Below are 13,276 nucleotides of genomic sequence, written 5' to 3' on the forward strand. Positions count from 1 at the left end.
CCATCTATGGCTTTACTGCTACGTCAAAAACCATTCTTCTATGCAATAAAGAAGATGTAATAGTTATGTGTCTTACATATGTATCTCTTTTATGAAAATCTTTCCAGCTATCAATGTGCTAAGAGCATGAATACATATCACAACTTAGAGTGGCACTAAATATTGGCTATATTGTATTCTCTAAACAAAATTACATATTTGACTGTTTCTAATCTCATCACGATATAAGAGTTACATAATCAGTATTGTTGATATTATTTGATTTTATTATATTTTACTCTTACATATGGTAATTGTTACGCTTTCTTGAATATAATATGAATAGAGGGGATATATATATATATATATATATATATATATACACAAACTAAAAATCTAGACCTTTATATATACAAAATATCAGGTCAGCTGCAACACAGTTGCAGGTACAACGTTGACCTAATGTTTTCCCATGCGAGAACAAGGAGAAACAGCGTCCATTATCTGATCCCAAACACTGCCCAGGGATGGTGGAGTCTCTCTCCCGGAGACAGTCAAGAACCTTGATCGGAACGCAATCCTTTGTAGTGCACGGCGGGAAGACCTGGCTGGAGCAGCCCTGGATCAGTTGATACCACCAGTGGTCCTTTCAAACATTCCCTCATCTGGCATTCTGAGATCAGCATCTTTGCACAAGGTGAAGCTCTCAGAGGCAAAATGGACTCAAAGAAAGAGGTGGGAAAATAACAGCATTTTCCTCTTGCGTGGTCCTTGATCTTTGTAGCCAGCCTGGTCATCACTGGATGCAGTGCTGGGGAGAAATGATGAGACGACACTGCTGCTGTTGAGGGCATAGTGCTGCTACGCAGCGTTTTCCCTTCCCCCTCTGTAGCCCACATCGTAGCCTCTTTTCCCGTTTACTGAGAGCTGTTCTCTGCCACCACGTGTGAGCCTCACAAGCACAGCTCTGTGCAGGAGCAGCTCCTTCACTGTTCATTTTTAAGGATCCGTTTGAACCACTGGTGCAGATCCACGTACTGGCTCATGGCCTGGGAGTGGGCAACCGGATCCATCACCAGGTCATGGAAGAGATTGCACGACCCGGCCATTAGGACCTCTGGGGGCAAATGGATCCCCTCAGGAAGCCTCTGGTTGCCCACAATGAAGTGATTGAGGCGTCTCACTTCCACACACGTGCGCAGACTCTCGCTGATATCCATCAGCCGCCTCACAAAATGTCTCCTGCGCCACTGTGACACGGGTAAGGCGTTCAGGAGGTGCATGACGATGGTCTTCATGGTGTAGGTGGAGAAGCCTAAGCCCAGCTGAAGACGAGTGAAGAATTGCAGGCATTTCAGGTGCAAGCTGTCAGGGGGAGCCCGCCTGGCGATGTACCTGAAGAACTTCATCTCGGCCACGGCGTAGCTCTCCGGCCAGATTGTGCTTGAGGTGTGGGCTTGCCTAGGCTGACTGCTTGCAAAGACATCTGAGTTGCCTTGCCGCACCCCAAACAGCATCTCAATCTGGTAGCTTTCTGTGCCATTGGTCACCTTGAACCGGCAGGAGCGTCTGGAGGGCAGCAGCACTAAATGCCATTGGTGTGACTGAGGCAAAGCCGGCCAGATTGCTTTCACCAGCTGGTAGAACCAGCGAGCAGTTTTCTGCACATCCAGGTAGCAGCCCGTGCACAGGGTATCGAGGAGGCTGGGATCCTGACACCCCCTCAGCTCCTCCTCAGGGTGGTGCAGGAAGCATAGCATGTTCTCACCCTGCTGCTCCCTCGTGCAGGTGCACTCCTGCTGCACGCGGATGTGGAAGTTCCTCAAGCGCCTCTGCCCTGCAGTGCCCAGCTCTAGGTGGAAGCTGTGTCCTCGGGGAGGTGTCATGGGTATGAGCACCTGGTACACAACATCCTGCTCACGGGGACTCCAACCTTCAAAGGCACTGCCCACCCCGATAGCCTCTTGCAGCACTGGATAGAAACTGTCGGACAAGACCTGGTGAAAATAATATGCAAAATACTCCATCAAGGTTGTTGTCCACGTGCATCCTTCTTCCAGGTCCTGCTCAGGCCACTGTATGCGCTCCATTATGATTCTTCCAAAGTTATCGGCACGATCACGGTATTCTTCCGCTTCATTTCCAACATCATTGATGTTTGCTGCATTTGCAGCCTCATTGCCAACTTCATTTGCAGCAGCACCTTCTTCATTTGCAGCAGCACCTTCTTCATTTGCAGCAGCATTGTCGGCTTCCTGTGCATTGCCATCATCATTGTTGTTTTCCTCCCCATCCACGTCGTTGTCTCCTTCTTCTTCGTTTCCGACACCTTCTTCGTTTGCATCCACATTTTCCACTTCCTCTTCATATACACCATCACTTCCTTCTTCATGCTCCTGTCTCCTCAGGCTCCTTTTCCTCCACATATACCACAGTGCCAAGAGAAGGAGCAGGAGCCCAGCAAGAGCCCAGACGTGCCAGTGCTGCCAGGCAGGGCAGAGCAGATCTCCCCAGGCCCAGACACCCTGCTTCAGGGCCAGCTGCTCCACCTCCCGCTCCAGACGAATCCTCTCCTCTTCCTGGAGCTTGGCACGCACCTCCATTCGCAGACGTGTCGCCTCGTCCAAGCCATCACCCACGGGCTGTGGGTACTGGACTACACTTTGCAAGAGCAAGAGCCACAATACCCAGGTATCCATGGTCTGCAAGAGGATGGAGAGAGAAGGCCTTGAGAGAGGCTGTGAGGGAGGCAGCTGGCATTGGGGACAGCAGGGACGGGAATCCCAAGGATCTGGGAGCAGGAAGGACAGGACCCCAGAGAGCTGGCAAGAAGCCAGGCCTGTTCCGCTGCTCCAGCAGCTGCAGCAGCAGCAGCAGCAGCAGCAGCAGCAGCACGGTGCCCTGCCCAAGGCTCTGCCATGAGGGGCTGTCCCTGCATGCAGGGGGAAAAGCCAACCCCGGGTGCAGCATTTCTGCCCCAGCCCTTGTCCCCAGCCCAGCCTCCCCGCCTCACGTGTGCACTCACCGCTTGCCCAAGCAATACAGGGCCAGCGTTACCTTGCTGGGGCCTTGTGTAGCTGCCCCCATTGTGACATGGCATAATGATGTCAGGGACGGCACAGTACACCACAGCCAGCCCAGCCCCGCCCTTTGTCCCCACCCCAGCTCAGACTCTTGGAGGGGCCCTGGGGTGGCAGGGCCAGCCTTTCCGTGAATCTTCTTCAAAGAACTTCTCTTGGTCTTTCTCTTGTCTTTCTTATCAGCGGCCCTCCATTGGCAATCTCACAGATATCCATGGTGGAAGGCACCCTTGAGGATCATGGGGTCTAAAGCTTGACTCCGCACTGAGCTTCAGTTAAATCTCTGAGTCATTAAAGGTGCACGTTGGTTTCAGGCTTGCTGCTTTTCTGAAGGATGAGCATGACAGCATCCTCTTGCTTCCCCACAACCACTTGTCTACCAGGCCTCTGGGAGAGCACTCATGTCTTCTGCTCCAGAAAGAGTTCCTCAGCACAATTACAAGATGTTCTGCAGTAGAAAGATGCATTTTGGGTCACCAGTTCCAGATACATTGATCTTTCTGTGCAGAAACAGGCACAGCTCCAAAGACTGCAGTGATGAACCGCCTTTGAAGAGTCACAGGCTGGTGCTGCTGGCCTTCCCCCTGCTTCCTACCCAAAAATGCTCAACCCCATCAGCACCATCAGTAAGCTCTAGACAGCTGGAACCCCCCCTTACATTGATGGTGTGACCAATGTGTTTTAAAGAAAAATAACCTTGATAAGTATTGTTGCACGGAGCCTCCTGCACCGGGAATGACGAGCCTGGACTTCAATATTACTAGAAGGCTGAACAAATGCTTTATTAATTATATTATACTACACTATATTCTATACTAATACCATACTACTGCTCTATTGAAAGGAAAAACCCAACAGCCTCGCAGACAGTGCAATACACATATGGCTCCATTTGGTTAAATGAAATTGAAACACCATCACCTCATTCCAATTAAGAAACTACCTTTTGTTAAACAATCTCCGTAACACATTCCACATATGCCAAGCAACAGGAGCGGCAAATAGAGATAAGATTTTTTTTTCTTCTTTCTCTGAGCTTTCTCACAGCCTTCCCCAGGATTTTTTCTGGGAAATTTGTGCCTGCTACTTCTGTGAAGAGAGCTGCGGCCACACATAAGGTCGTCCCAGTGCACAGCCATTCCATCACAGCCAGGCAGGAGATTCTACCCAAGCAGAGCCATCCTCCAATGTTCTAGCACAGAGCAGCTCTGTTAGATATGCTGGTCTACATCAGTGCTTTTTTCTTTCCCTTTGCAAATTAAAGGATATCTTTGCCTTGATTTGTAATTACAGAGAAACACAGATTTGCATCTAACTATAGTATTTAGGGCAAACCCCCACCCTCATGGAAAGTTCTTTAATTCAGCATGTGTCTGTTCAGATTTTCAACTTCTCATATCATAAAATGATCCTGAAATGCCTCATTTACATTATTCACCATTTAGTCATTATGTTCAATTGGGCACCTTGAAAGGGAATTTTATACAGGTTTTCTCATGCAGGAAGGCAGATGAGTACACACACCCTCCATACACAGTCAGAAACTACAGAGAGCTGCAAAACAGCATTGTAAAATTAAAAGTAACAGGGCCCAAAAAAAACTAAAGAACAGGTTATGCAGCACCATCTCCCCAGAGTCTTTTTCCCTCTACAGGAGCAGTACCTGCCCCTGCCATGGATAGGTAGTGGTCTGTTTTCCTGTGAAGACCACCCTTGGCCAGCCCTGCCCTGCTTCCAGCACATGGCTTGAGGAGGACCTCACCCTGGCTTTTCTTGCTATGAGATCAATCTAGTTTGCAAAGCACCCTCCTTTTATTTTTTTTTTTAATAAATGATCTTCATTAGAAGGCAGCAAACTAAAACAAGCATTAAAACACATCCACACAGAAAGATAAATATGAAATTGAACTCACAGCAACTGGATTACTAGAGCTGTCAAATCACAAAAAGAATGATTTCAAAAAGGAGCATACCTCCAGCTATTAGTTAATTTTCCAGTACACTAATACAGGCTATTTGCTGATGGATTTTGCCATGCCTGATTACCAATCAGTCAAAAAACAAACCCCTTGCTTGGAAACTACTGGTTATGTACAGCCATTTCTCCAAAGATAATGCAAGAAGGATTTCCATAAACTTGCTTTAGCTCCCTGATAGACAATTAATTCTTAAACCACTCATGCTGGATTTGCTTCAGTGCTTGGATGAGAGGAAATCAGAGATATTGGAAAGTAATAAGGTCCAATACTCTTTGCTACATGCAAATATGGCTAAGTATGCAGAGAGGCTGCCACTGAACAGTCAGCACAATTATCTGCAGCTAATCCAAAATAGCTTATGAGCAAAACCAGAGTGAGCATTTCATGCTGCTACTAGGATTGCAAAGGAGGCTTTCTTAATTGCACTGGCTCTAAGCAGCAACAAACAGATTTTCTGGAGCCACCAAGTTTGTGATAGATTTTGTTCCAGAGGAAAGTTGTCAGGAGGAGGAGGTGGGATTGCCTCCCAGATGCATGTCCGTGGTTCTCCCTGTAACGGGTCAGCACCCAGGTTCCCACACTCTTCCCACCCTGCCTTCCATTTGTGTCCCAGGGGTGGAGTCTGTCACTCTCACAAGCACTCTGTGATGATCCTGCTTGGTCTAGGAGCAGCTCTGGAAGGTATCCACACAGCATCCCCACAATGGCAGACTGTGTATTTTGAAAAGGATTTTCCAACATGCTCTAATTTGGTTTAACTCCCACTGAATTCACAGCTAAGTCAGTGGTGGGAGTCTTCAAAAAAGAACACCCACAACACCATTTTTGGACAGTATCAATGCCTTCTCTGGGTAGAGGAGGTAGGAGGGAAGGCACTGCCTGCCTGGCACACATTCCACATCTCCTCACACACAGTCACCTATGAAAGACCTTTATTCTTCTGTCCTCAGAGCTGTGTGGTCACTTCCACCCATGTATTACCACCTGTGCTGGCAGCATCTCATACTCAGTTTTGTAGGAATAACCTCACAAGACCAAGGCATTGAGAAGTCAGAGAGCAGAGAATTTTCCAGCATGCTCAGTGAGGATGTTTGCTGATGGATTTTGATACACTTGATTACTGAGCCATTAAAAACTCTCTTTGGAAGTACTGTCTGCCTGCCAGCATTTCCCCAGTGGGTATTGTCCTGAACATTTATGTGACAGCTTACGTGCAGCTGGGCTCCAGCAAAGACTCAGGCCACCTGTCTCAGGCTCTGCACCATCAGAAACAGCACAAGCTGGGACCTCATAGCTGGCATTAAAGCAACTATACTCAGCTTGCTGGTCACTGAGCCCTTTCCTCTAAGGGACACAGACCTGAAGGTTCCCAACCATCCATCAGGATTGTTTTCTCGTCTGTGTTACTCTGCCCTTCTGCTGTCAGCATCTTCTTGGAAGGTAAGACAAGGAAAACCGTGAGGCTGTTGAGAAAATATAAACCTTCCCTGTGTACCCTCCAGCTATCCCCCCAGTATCAGCCAAGTTTCTTCCTCCTCCAGGTTACCTGTGGCTGCTTGCTCTCCTCCGCCAGGTAAAACCCAAATCCACTTCCTTTCTTGCCCTGCTAACTCACAACTGTCAACAGCTGGCTGAACACAAGCCAGCAGTGTGCCCTGGTGGCCAAGAAGACCAACAGCATTCCTGTATCAGGAATAGTGTGTCCAGCAGGAGCAAGGAGGTCATTCTTTTCCGGTACTAGGGCGTCACCTGTACTGGTGAGGTCACGCTCTGAGTGCTGTGTCCAGTTCTGGGCCCCTCAGTTTGGGAAGGACATTGAGACACTGGAGTGCATCCAGAGGAGGGAACGAGGCTGATGAGGGCCTTGGAACACAAGCCCTGTGAGGACCGACTGAGGGAGCTGGGGTTGTTTAGCCTGGAAAAAAGGAGACTCAGAGGTGACCTTATCAATCTCTACAGACACCTGAAAGGTGCATGTAGTCAAGTGGGGTTGGTCTCTTTCTCCAGGCAGCAACTGACAGAACCAGAGGACACAGTCTTAGGCTGTGCCAAGGTTGGATATTAGGAAGAAGTTTTTTACAGAAAGAGTGATAAAGTTATGGAATTGTCTGCCAGAGAGATGGTGGAGTCACCATCCCTGGATGAGTTTAAAAAAAGATGGATGTGGTACACAGTGTCATGGTTTACTTGAGATATTAGGGCATGAGTTGGACTCGATGATCTTGAAGGTCTCTTCCAACCGAGTGATTTTGTGAATTCTGTGAATTCGCTGCCCCTCCTCAGAGGTCACTTCCTCGGAGATACTGCCACATTCCTTCATCCATGGAGCTCGAGGTGATGGGTAGGATCTGTTCTTTCTAGGAGATAGCAAATGACTATGGAGAAGAGGCACAGAAAATTATAACCCACTCACTCCACTGGGGGTATGGCAGCTCCACTGCTGAGAACGAGACAAGCTGAGACAAGCTGAGCAACAGAAAACTGACAAATCCTGGTTAATAATAAAGTCATAATGAAACCATGCCAGCTGGAAACAGCATGGTCTGTCAGCACGGCAGAATTTGCATGGAGGAAGCATGCTGTCATCTGGGTCTGGAAAAATGTGCAGGAATTGTGGAGAGTGAGGGCGTCCCCCCACCCTGATCCTTGTCAACAAGAGTCCCACCCTGCACTTACAGACCAGTCACAGCACCTGACACACTGCTGGCCACCCATTTGGACAAGGCAGTCACTGGAGTAATGGTCTGCAGAAGGGAAAAGACTGGATTTTAGGGCTTACACTGAAGAACTCACTGATCTTAATGACTCCCAGCTTGAGCTGGGCACAGATGGGTTCACAGAAGACATACCTTGGCAAAAGGATTTCACCTGCAAGATGTGCAGTGAGGCACTGACACATAAAACATGGGCAGTGATTCATAGCTATTATTTATAATAATATATTATATTTATTAGAGAAAAAGCCATTTTAAAGACACCCCTTTGGGTCACATACAAGCACAGTCTGCAGGACTTTATGCTTCTCAGGTATCACCTGTAAACAATGTCTCAGGCCAGGTCTTTGGGGTGCTCAATGTATCAGCTCAGCTAAATAGCAAGGAGGTAACTGGACAGTCATTTCACACTGTCACACATCAGAAAAAGCTAAAAGAGCATTGCCACAGAAAATCACTTGGGTGTAAAGCCTTGCCATGCCTGCTGAGCACAACAGACCAGTCCAGGTGAGATATCTCAACAGGGTACTTTTGCCTGGATTACAATATAATGTTTTCAATATTCAGTCTTACTGGATAACCAAGGAGGCAAAGGGTATGTTAGTTAGAAGGGGGTTTTTATGACTTAGAGAAGAGGATAAACTCACCTCAAACAAGAAGATGTTTCGCCAAGCAGAAAAATAACACAGGCAAACAAGTTAGCAGATGTTGCAAGTAGAAAAAAGGTCTCAGAATTTTCCACTGCAAGAAAACTTAAAAACAACTTCTAGCTTAAACTGTAATGTACTAACTTTTAGTGACTGGAGAATAGTAACATGAGTATGGTAGTTATAATAGCTATGATAGGCTACAGATAAAGGTAAAGGTACAGATTGCTTCTACTGTACTAAGATGCTCAGCAAAGAAAAGCATATAATGCATTCGTAATCTAAACTTAGGGTCTCCAGGCCTGCCTGCAGCTGGAGCTGACAGCTATAGGCACAGGCTCTGTAGCCCACAACCCTGGACTGCTGTAATGTCTTGGATGTAATAAACTGCATTTTGCAGAGCCGCCTGGAGTCCTGCATCTCTCATTATGGCTCTTACAACTCTGTGTAGATGTTAAAAGTTTGCAGAATCTATTTCTGGGATTTTTTTGCAATAAAGCCTGAGACTTTTATGTCTTCCTGATTCTAAAATAAAGGGAAGAATTATTTCAAAGGGCATATTAAAAGAGAAAAAAAAGATGTTGTACCAGCTTGAAGAAGATTGTGGCTTTGGAATATGAATCAGTTTTCTGGATTTCATTTTCTACTCACACCCTGGAGCTGCCTTTTCCCACCTCAACTCAAGAGAACAACTAGGGACATAACTTCTAGTTTGTTTTGGTTTTTTTTAATTATTGAAAAAACTTTTGGTATAGCAGATGACATAAAATGTGTTAGCTGCCCACTTCTGCAGAGCTGCACAGTGAACTTCAGTAACACACTATGAGCTGAATTAAATTGTCTGCCAAAAGCAAGCAAACTTTTCTAGACAATCTGTTATTTGACACACTCTAACCAGTAAAGCCTGTTGGACCATCTGCTCTGTATAAAGTCCAGGGTACATGTTTTACATGGCTCTAAACTTAGCAGTGAGCCAGAGTCAACATTTCCACAGTGGGAATCCCCTACAAGAAATTCTATCAACAGCTCTTGCCTTCTTGGCTTGGTGTCCGAGATCCAGGGAAATCCCTTCCCCCAGTCTATTTCCACCTGCTCACTGCCAGCCTCACACACTCAGGAGAATTGTGTGCTGCACACACAATTCCTGCACATGGGCATCCAGAAATCCCCTATAAAACCACAAAAAACCCCAGGATACAACAACTGTACCAGAGGAGGCTGACCTGTAGGAGTTCTCAAACACTCCAAAAACTTCAAACCCTCCCTATTCAACATTTTCCTGCCAAAAAAGGAAACACAGCCAGGAAAACTACACACAGAGACATCGCTCAGCTGCCTTGCATCAAAAGGTAAAAGGGGGAAGGAAAATTAGACCATTACTGGATATGGCTGTACTTCTGGATCCCTAACACGCTGGCTCAGTCAAAATGTTATCTGCTATCTTTGATATAATTTTAATGTTCAAGGAAGGATAAAGAAATTCTTCTTGAATCACTGAGAAACATTTTAAATTCTTATACACAGCAGCCAGCTGCTGTTTCCAGAGTTTTTATACAGCTTTTTTGCATTTCAAATACAGTTTCTCTACCAGATACCTTCCCACTGACATCCTGGCAGCTCAGAGTAGGAATAGAAGGAGTTGTTGGACCACTTATATCAGCACCACAAGGGGGGCACAAAAGGGAGGAAAATTGGGGTGGACAAGGAGTTATAATGCCAAAATACTGAAATATGTAGGGGGAAGCACACATAGAAAAATTGGATGCTAGAATGAAGTCCTGCCTAGGTGACAACAGGGGTGCGACAGCTCCCCCCTTTAAGCTGTGCAAGATTCCAGCTGCCAAGGAGGTTCAGCGCAGGGAAAAAAAGCAGCAGCACAGGTCTTGGGGTAGAACTGGGGTAACTTTATTAGATGGCAAACTCTCTGGGACAAAGGTCCCAAGAGCCTGAACCAAGGGCAGGCAGTAAATAAACAGGTGAGGTCTCAGGGGAGAATACCATTTTTAACCAACCAGTAGAACTGGGCGTGGAACACAGGGCGGGGAAACACAATCTGTAACCCAATGGAGGATCTTAAGTAAACCAGTGGATTTGGATTTTTTTACTGACAGGGAAGTTTCTAGAGGAAGAAGCAGGTTCGGGGAAGGACTGACATCTGAGGAGGGGAGAAGCAGGGAAGGTTTTTGGGGAAGAGGGTAGGGACAGGAGGGATTGACAACTTGGCAGGGAATGGCCAGGCAACAAACAGAAGGACTGACAGTTAACCAAACTGAATAACAATGGGGGAGCGAGTCTAAATTTAGAAACCTAAGATACAAAATGGGGATCCCATGCCACTCCATAAGCAGGGGGAGGAAAATATAGAAGGATTTCCAAACCACAAATTAAACAATAAAACATGCCAAATAAAGAAAACACACTACAACAAATGAGGCTGTAAATTGAGGTTAATTCATTTCTTCCATAATTTTAGTTGGTGTGTCAGAAGAATAGCTGTCAAAATACAAATATCTGACTCCACTAGGAGTCTTTATCTTGCTATGACACTAGTATAACTTAACGTGGCCCAAACTATCCAGACTTTTTCCTATTTTATAACAGAATTGTGTTTTTCAGTTGTGCTTAGGGTCAGATCATGTTTTCATTACACCACTACCATTTCAGATCATATATTTCAACTTCCCATTTACCAGCATGGGCACAACCCTGTAGCCGGGCTCTATTCTCCAAAGAAAGCTGAAGCACCCTACTGCCACAGGGTGTGTGCTCCCTGCAGCCCTAGGATAAGCTCGGTGCAGGCTACAGCTCTCTGGAGCAGGTAAATCCCAATGGCACCTACAGTAGAGTGCAGGGAACAGCATGAAGCATCCCAACTGCAATTCCCCAGCATTTCATGAGAGTACATGTGGGGAGCTCCCATGTCATCATCATATTGAAAAAGTTCCATACTGTTGTCACATTATCACAAAAGTTTCATACCATCTTGGTGTTTTCTCATGGGCAGCTCTTCAGAGCACTGACTCTTTCTTCCTCATAAAGTAGCCAACTGACTCTAGCTCTCTTCTCAACCAGCCAACCCACTCTTCTTTTCATTGCTTACAGCTGTGGCCTGTTAAAATCAGGCCTGTTCCTAATCTTTGGTAATTGGCCCAGCTGCAACTCCTTAGGGGTGAGATTACTTTCTGCACTGTCTTTATTTGCTTATATTCTATACCCCCACATTCCCATCTAAGCATCCAGTTACAGTTCTACAGATAAAACTAATCAGTTTATGACTAAGCTGCTCCATTCTCCTCTAATATTTAGGTGCTATTCTGTATTATTTTATTGGCTCCTTGCTGAGGGGTGTGAAATTATGTGCAGGCTGAGAGAGGGCACCAATGGAAAAATCCTTAGTAACCTTAATTTTAGCCAGTGGCTAGAGCAGAATGACCTGGAGGACTTGGGGAGCTCTGGTAATAAAGGAATGACATGGGGGAAAAGGCTTAGAAAACTAAAGGGGGAAGTGAATGGCAAAGGTACCCTGATGCACTTTGTTGAAAACAAGATGCAAAAAACCCCAGAGGTGGTTCGTTGTGTTTAGGGTGTTTTTTTCATAATTTTTAAGCTCTAGAAAGTACAGTTGGTTGATGGAGAAGATAGGACAGCAGAGATGTGCCAGTCAACAGCACTGCTGTCCTGATTTCATTATCACTTGTCTCAAAACTTGTCTCTCCATACCTCAGTCTTTACATCCTGTTCACAGTCTCACCATCCCAGAAAATGTTGAATGGCAGAGAAAACACATCCATCTCTACAGTGAGCAGAAAGGTTCATATACACTCATTTGTTTCCTCCAAAGTAACACTTTCATCTAGTCTTTATTAAAATATCAATTGACTAGAAAAAAAAATCACTTGTGAAATGCTGACAATGGCTTTTACTCTTTGGGGAAATTTTAGCAGCCTGTAAGAGAAATAACAGTAAGATCCTTTCATACAGACACAAACACAGGTCATGGAGAGCTCATGGAGAAGAAGAATTTGAATGAGCTAGTTTCATGGTTGGTTTGAAAAAAATTGGTTTGAAAACCTAATTGCCAAAGAGACTTACAGCAGCCACTGTGAGGATGGCTCCCTGCAAGAGACAACACAAGAGAAACCATTGGAAAAGAATAAAGGAAGGGGGAAAATGAGAAGGAAGGAAAGGACAAACACTAAGAATTGGCACTCCCACCATCAAGCAGGTAAAGGCTGCCAGAATTTTCCATCTGGAGTTCCTCTGCCCCATTGCAAGGCAGCAAGGGCCTGGCTCCAGAGCTGTAGCCACATGATGGGGGTGACAAAAATGTCAGTGTGATCCTGACAGGACCAGTTCCCAAGGAGGAGAAGGAAGTTTGACAGCAGGGACAGCTCTCCAATTCCCTGTCTCAGGCTTTACAGGCAATCTCAATCAGTAGCTTGGTCCTGTTAATGAAAACTTCTGTGCATCTGCATTCCCTTAAAGTCACCCTGGTAACTCTGCACCTTCTACCAGTTCTCTCCACACAGCCTTGCCATTCCACCTCCAGAAATATGTATTTTATGGATGAGTCTGGGTATTTTGGAAAGAATGGATGATAGAAAGATGACAGCAAGCAGGAGTTGGGAACCCTTCAGATCTGTCCCACTTCCCAGCTACTGCTGTGACCCCAAGTCATCACGCCACTGGCCTATGGGACATGGAAAGCAACAGAAGCTCCTGTAGGGCTTTGGAAAGGACCTTAAAGATTGTCCAGTTCCCACACTCCTTCTCTGGGCAGGGGCACCTTCCACTAAACCAGGTGTTGGCATATTCTTTTTGGCTCTGTCACCTAATTATTAAAACGGTGCCAAGGCTGTGGCTACATCTCAAGCATA

The 13,276-nt window shown here is 46.0% G+C and overlaps 1 protein-coding gene across 1 annotated transcript; it reads right to left on the minus strand.

Moving 5' to 3' along the window:
• Positions 1-965: 965 nt before the first annotated feature.
• On the minus strand, positions 966-3,066 carry LOC135301463 (inositol 1,4,5-trisphosphate receptor-interacting protein-like 1). The gene is made up of 2 exons (XM_064421617.1): positions 3,005-3,066; positions 966-2,640 (listed from the first exon to the last, which is right to left on the minus strand). The coding sequence occupies exons 1-2, from the start codon at positions 3,064-3,066 to the stop codon at positions 966-968; spliced, it is 1,737 nt and encodes a 578-aa protein (XP_064277687.1).
• Between the last annotated feature and the right edge of the window lie 10,210 nt (positions 3,067-13,276).

Source organism: Passer domesticus, chromosome 5 (genome assembly GCF_036417665.1).
Source record: "Passer domesticus isolate bPasDom1 chromosome 5, bPasDom1.hap1, whole genome shotgun sequence".
NCBI classification, from domain to species: domain Eukaryota; kingdom Metazoa; phylum Chordata; class Aves; order Passeriformes; family Passeridae; genus Passer; species Passer domesticus.

Coding starts and splice junctions, on each gene's coding strand:
- LOC135301463 (XM_064421617.1), bottom strand. CDS start 3,066: ATGGGGGCAGCTACACAAGGCCCCAGCAAGGTAACGCTGGCCCTGTAT. Junction 2,641..3,004: donor CTGTATTGCTTGGGCAAGCG/GTGAGTGCACAC, acceptor GCTCTTGCAAAG/TGTAGTCCAGTACCCACAGC.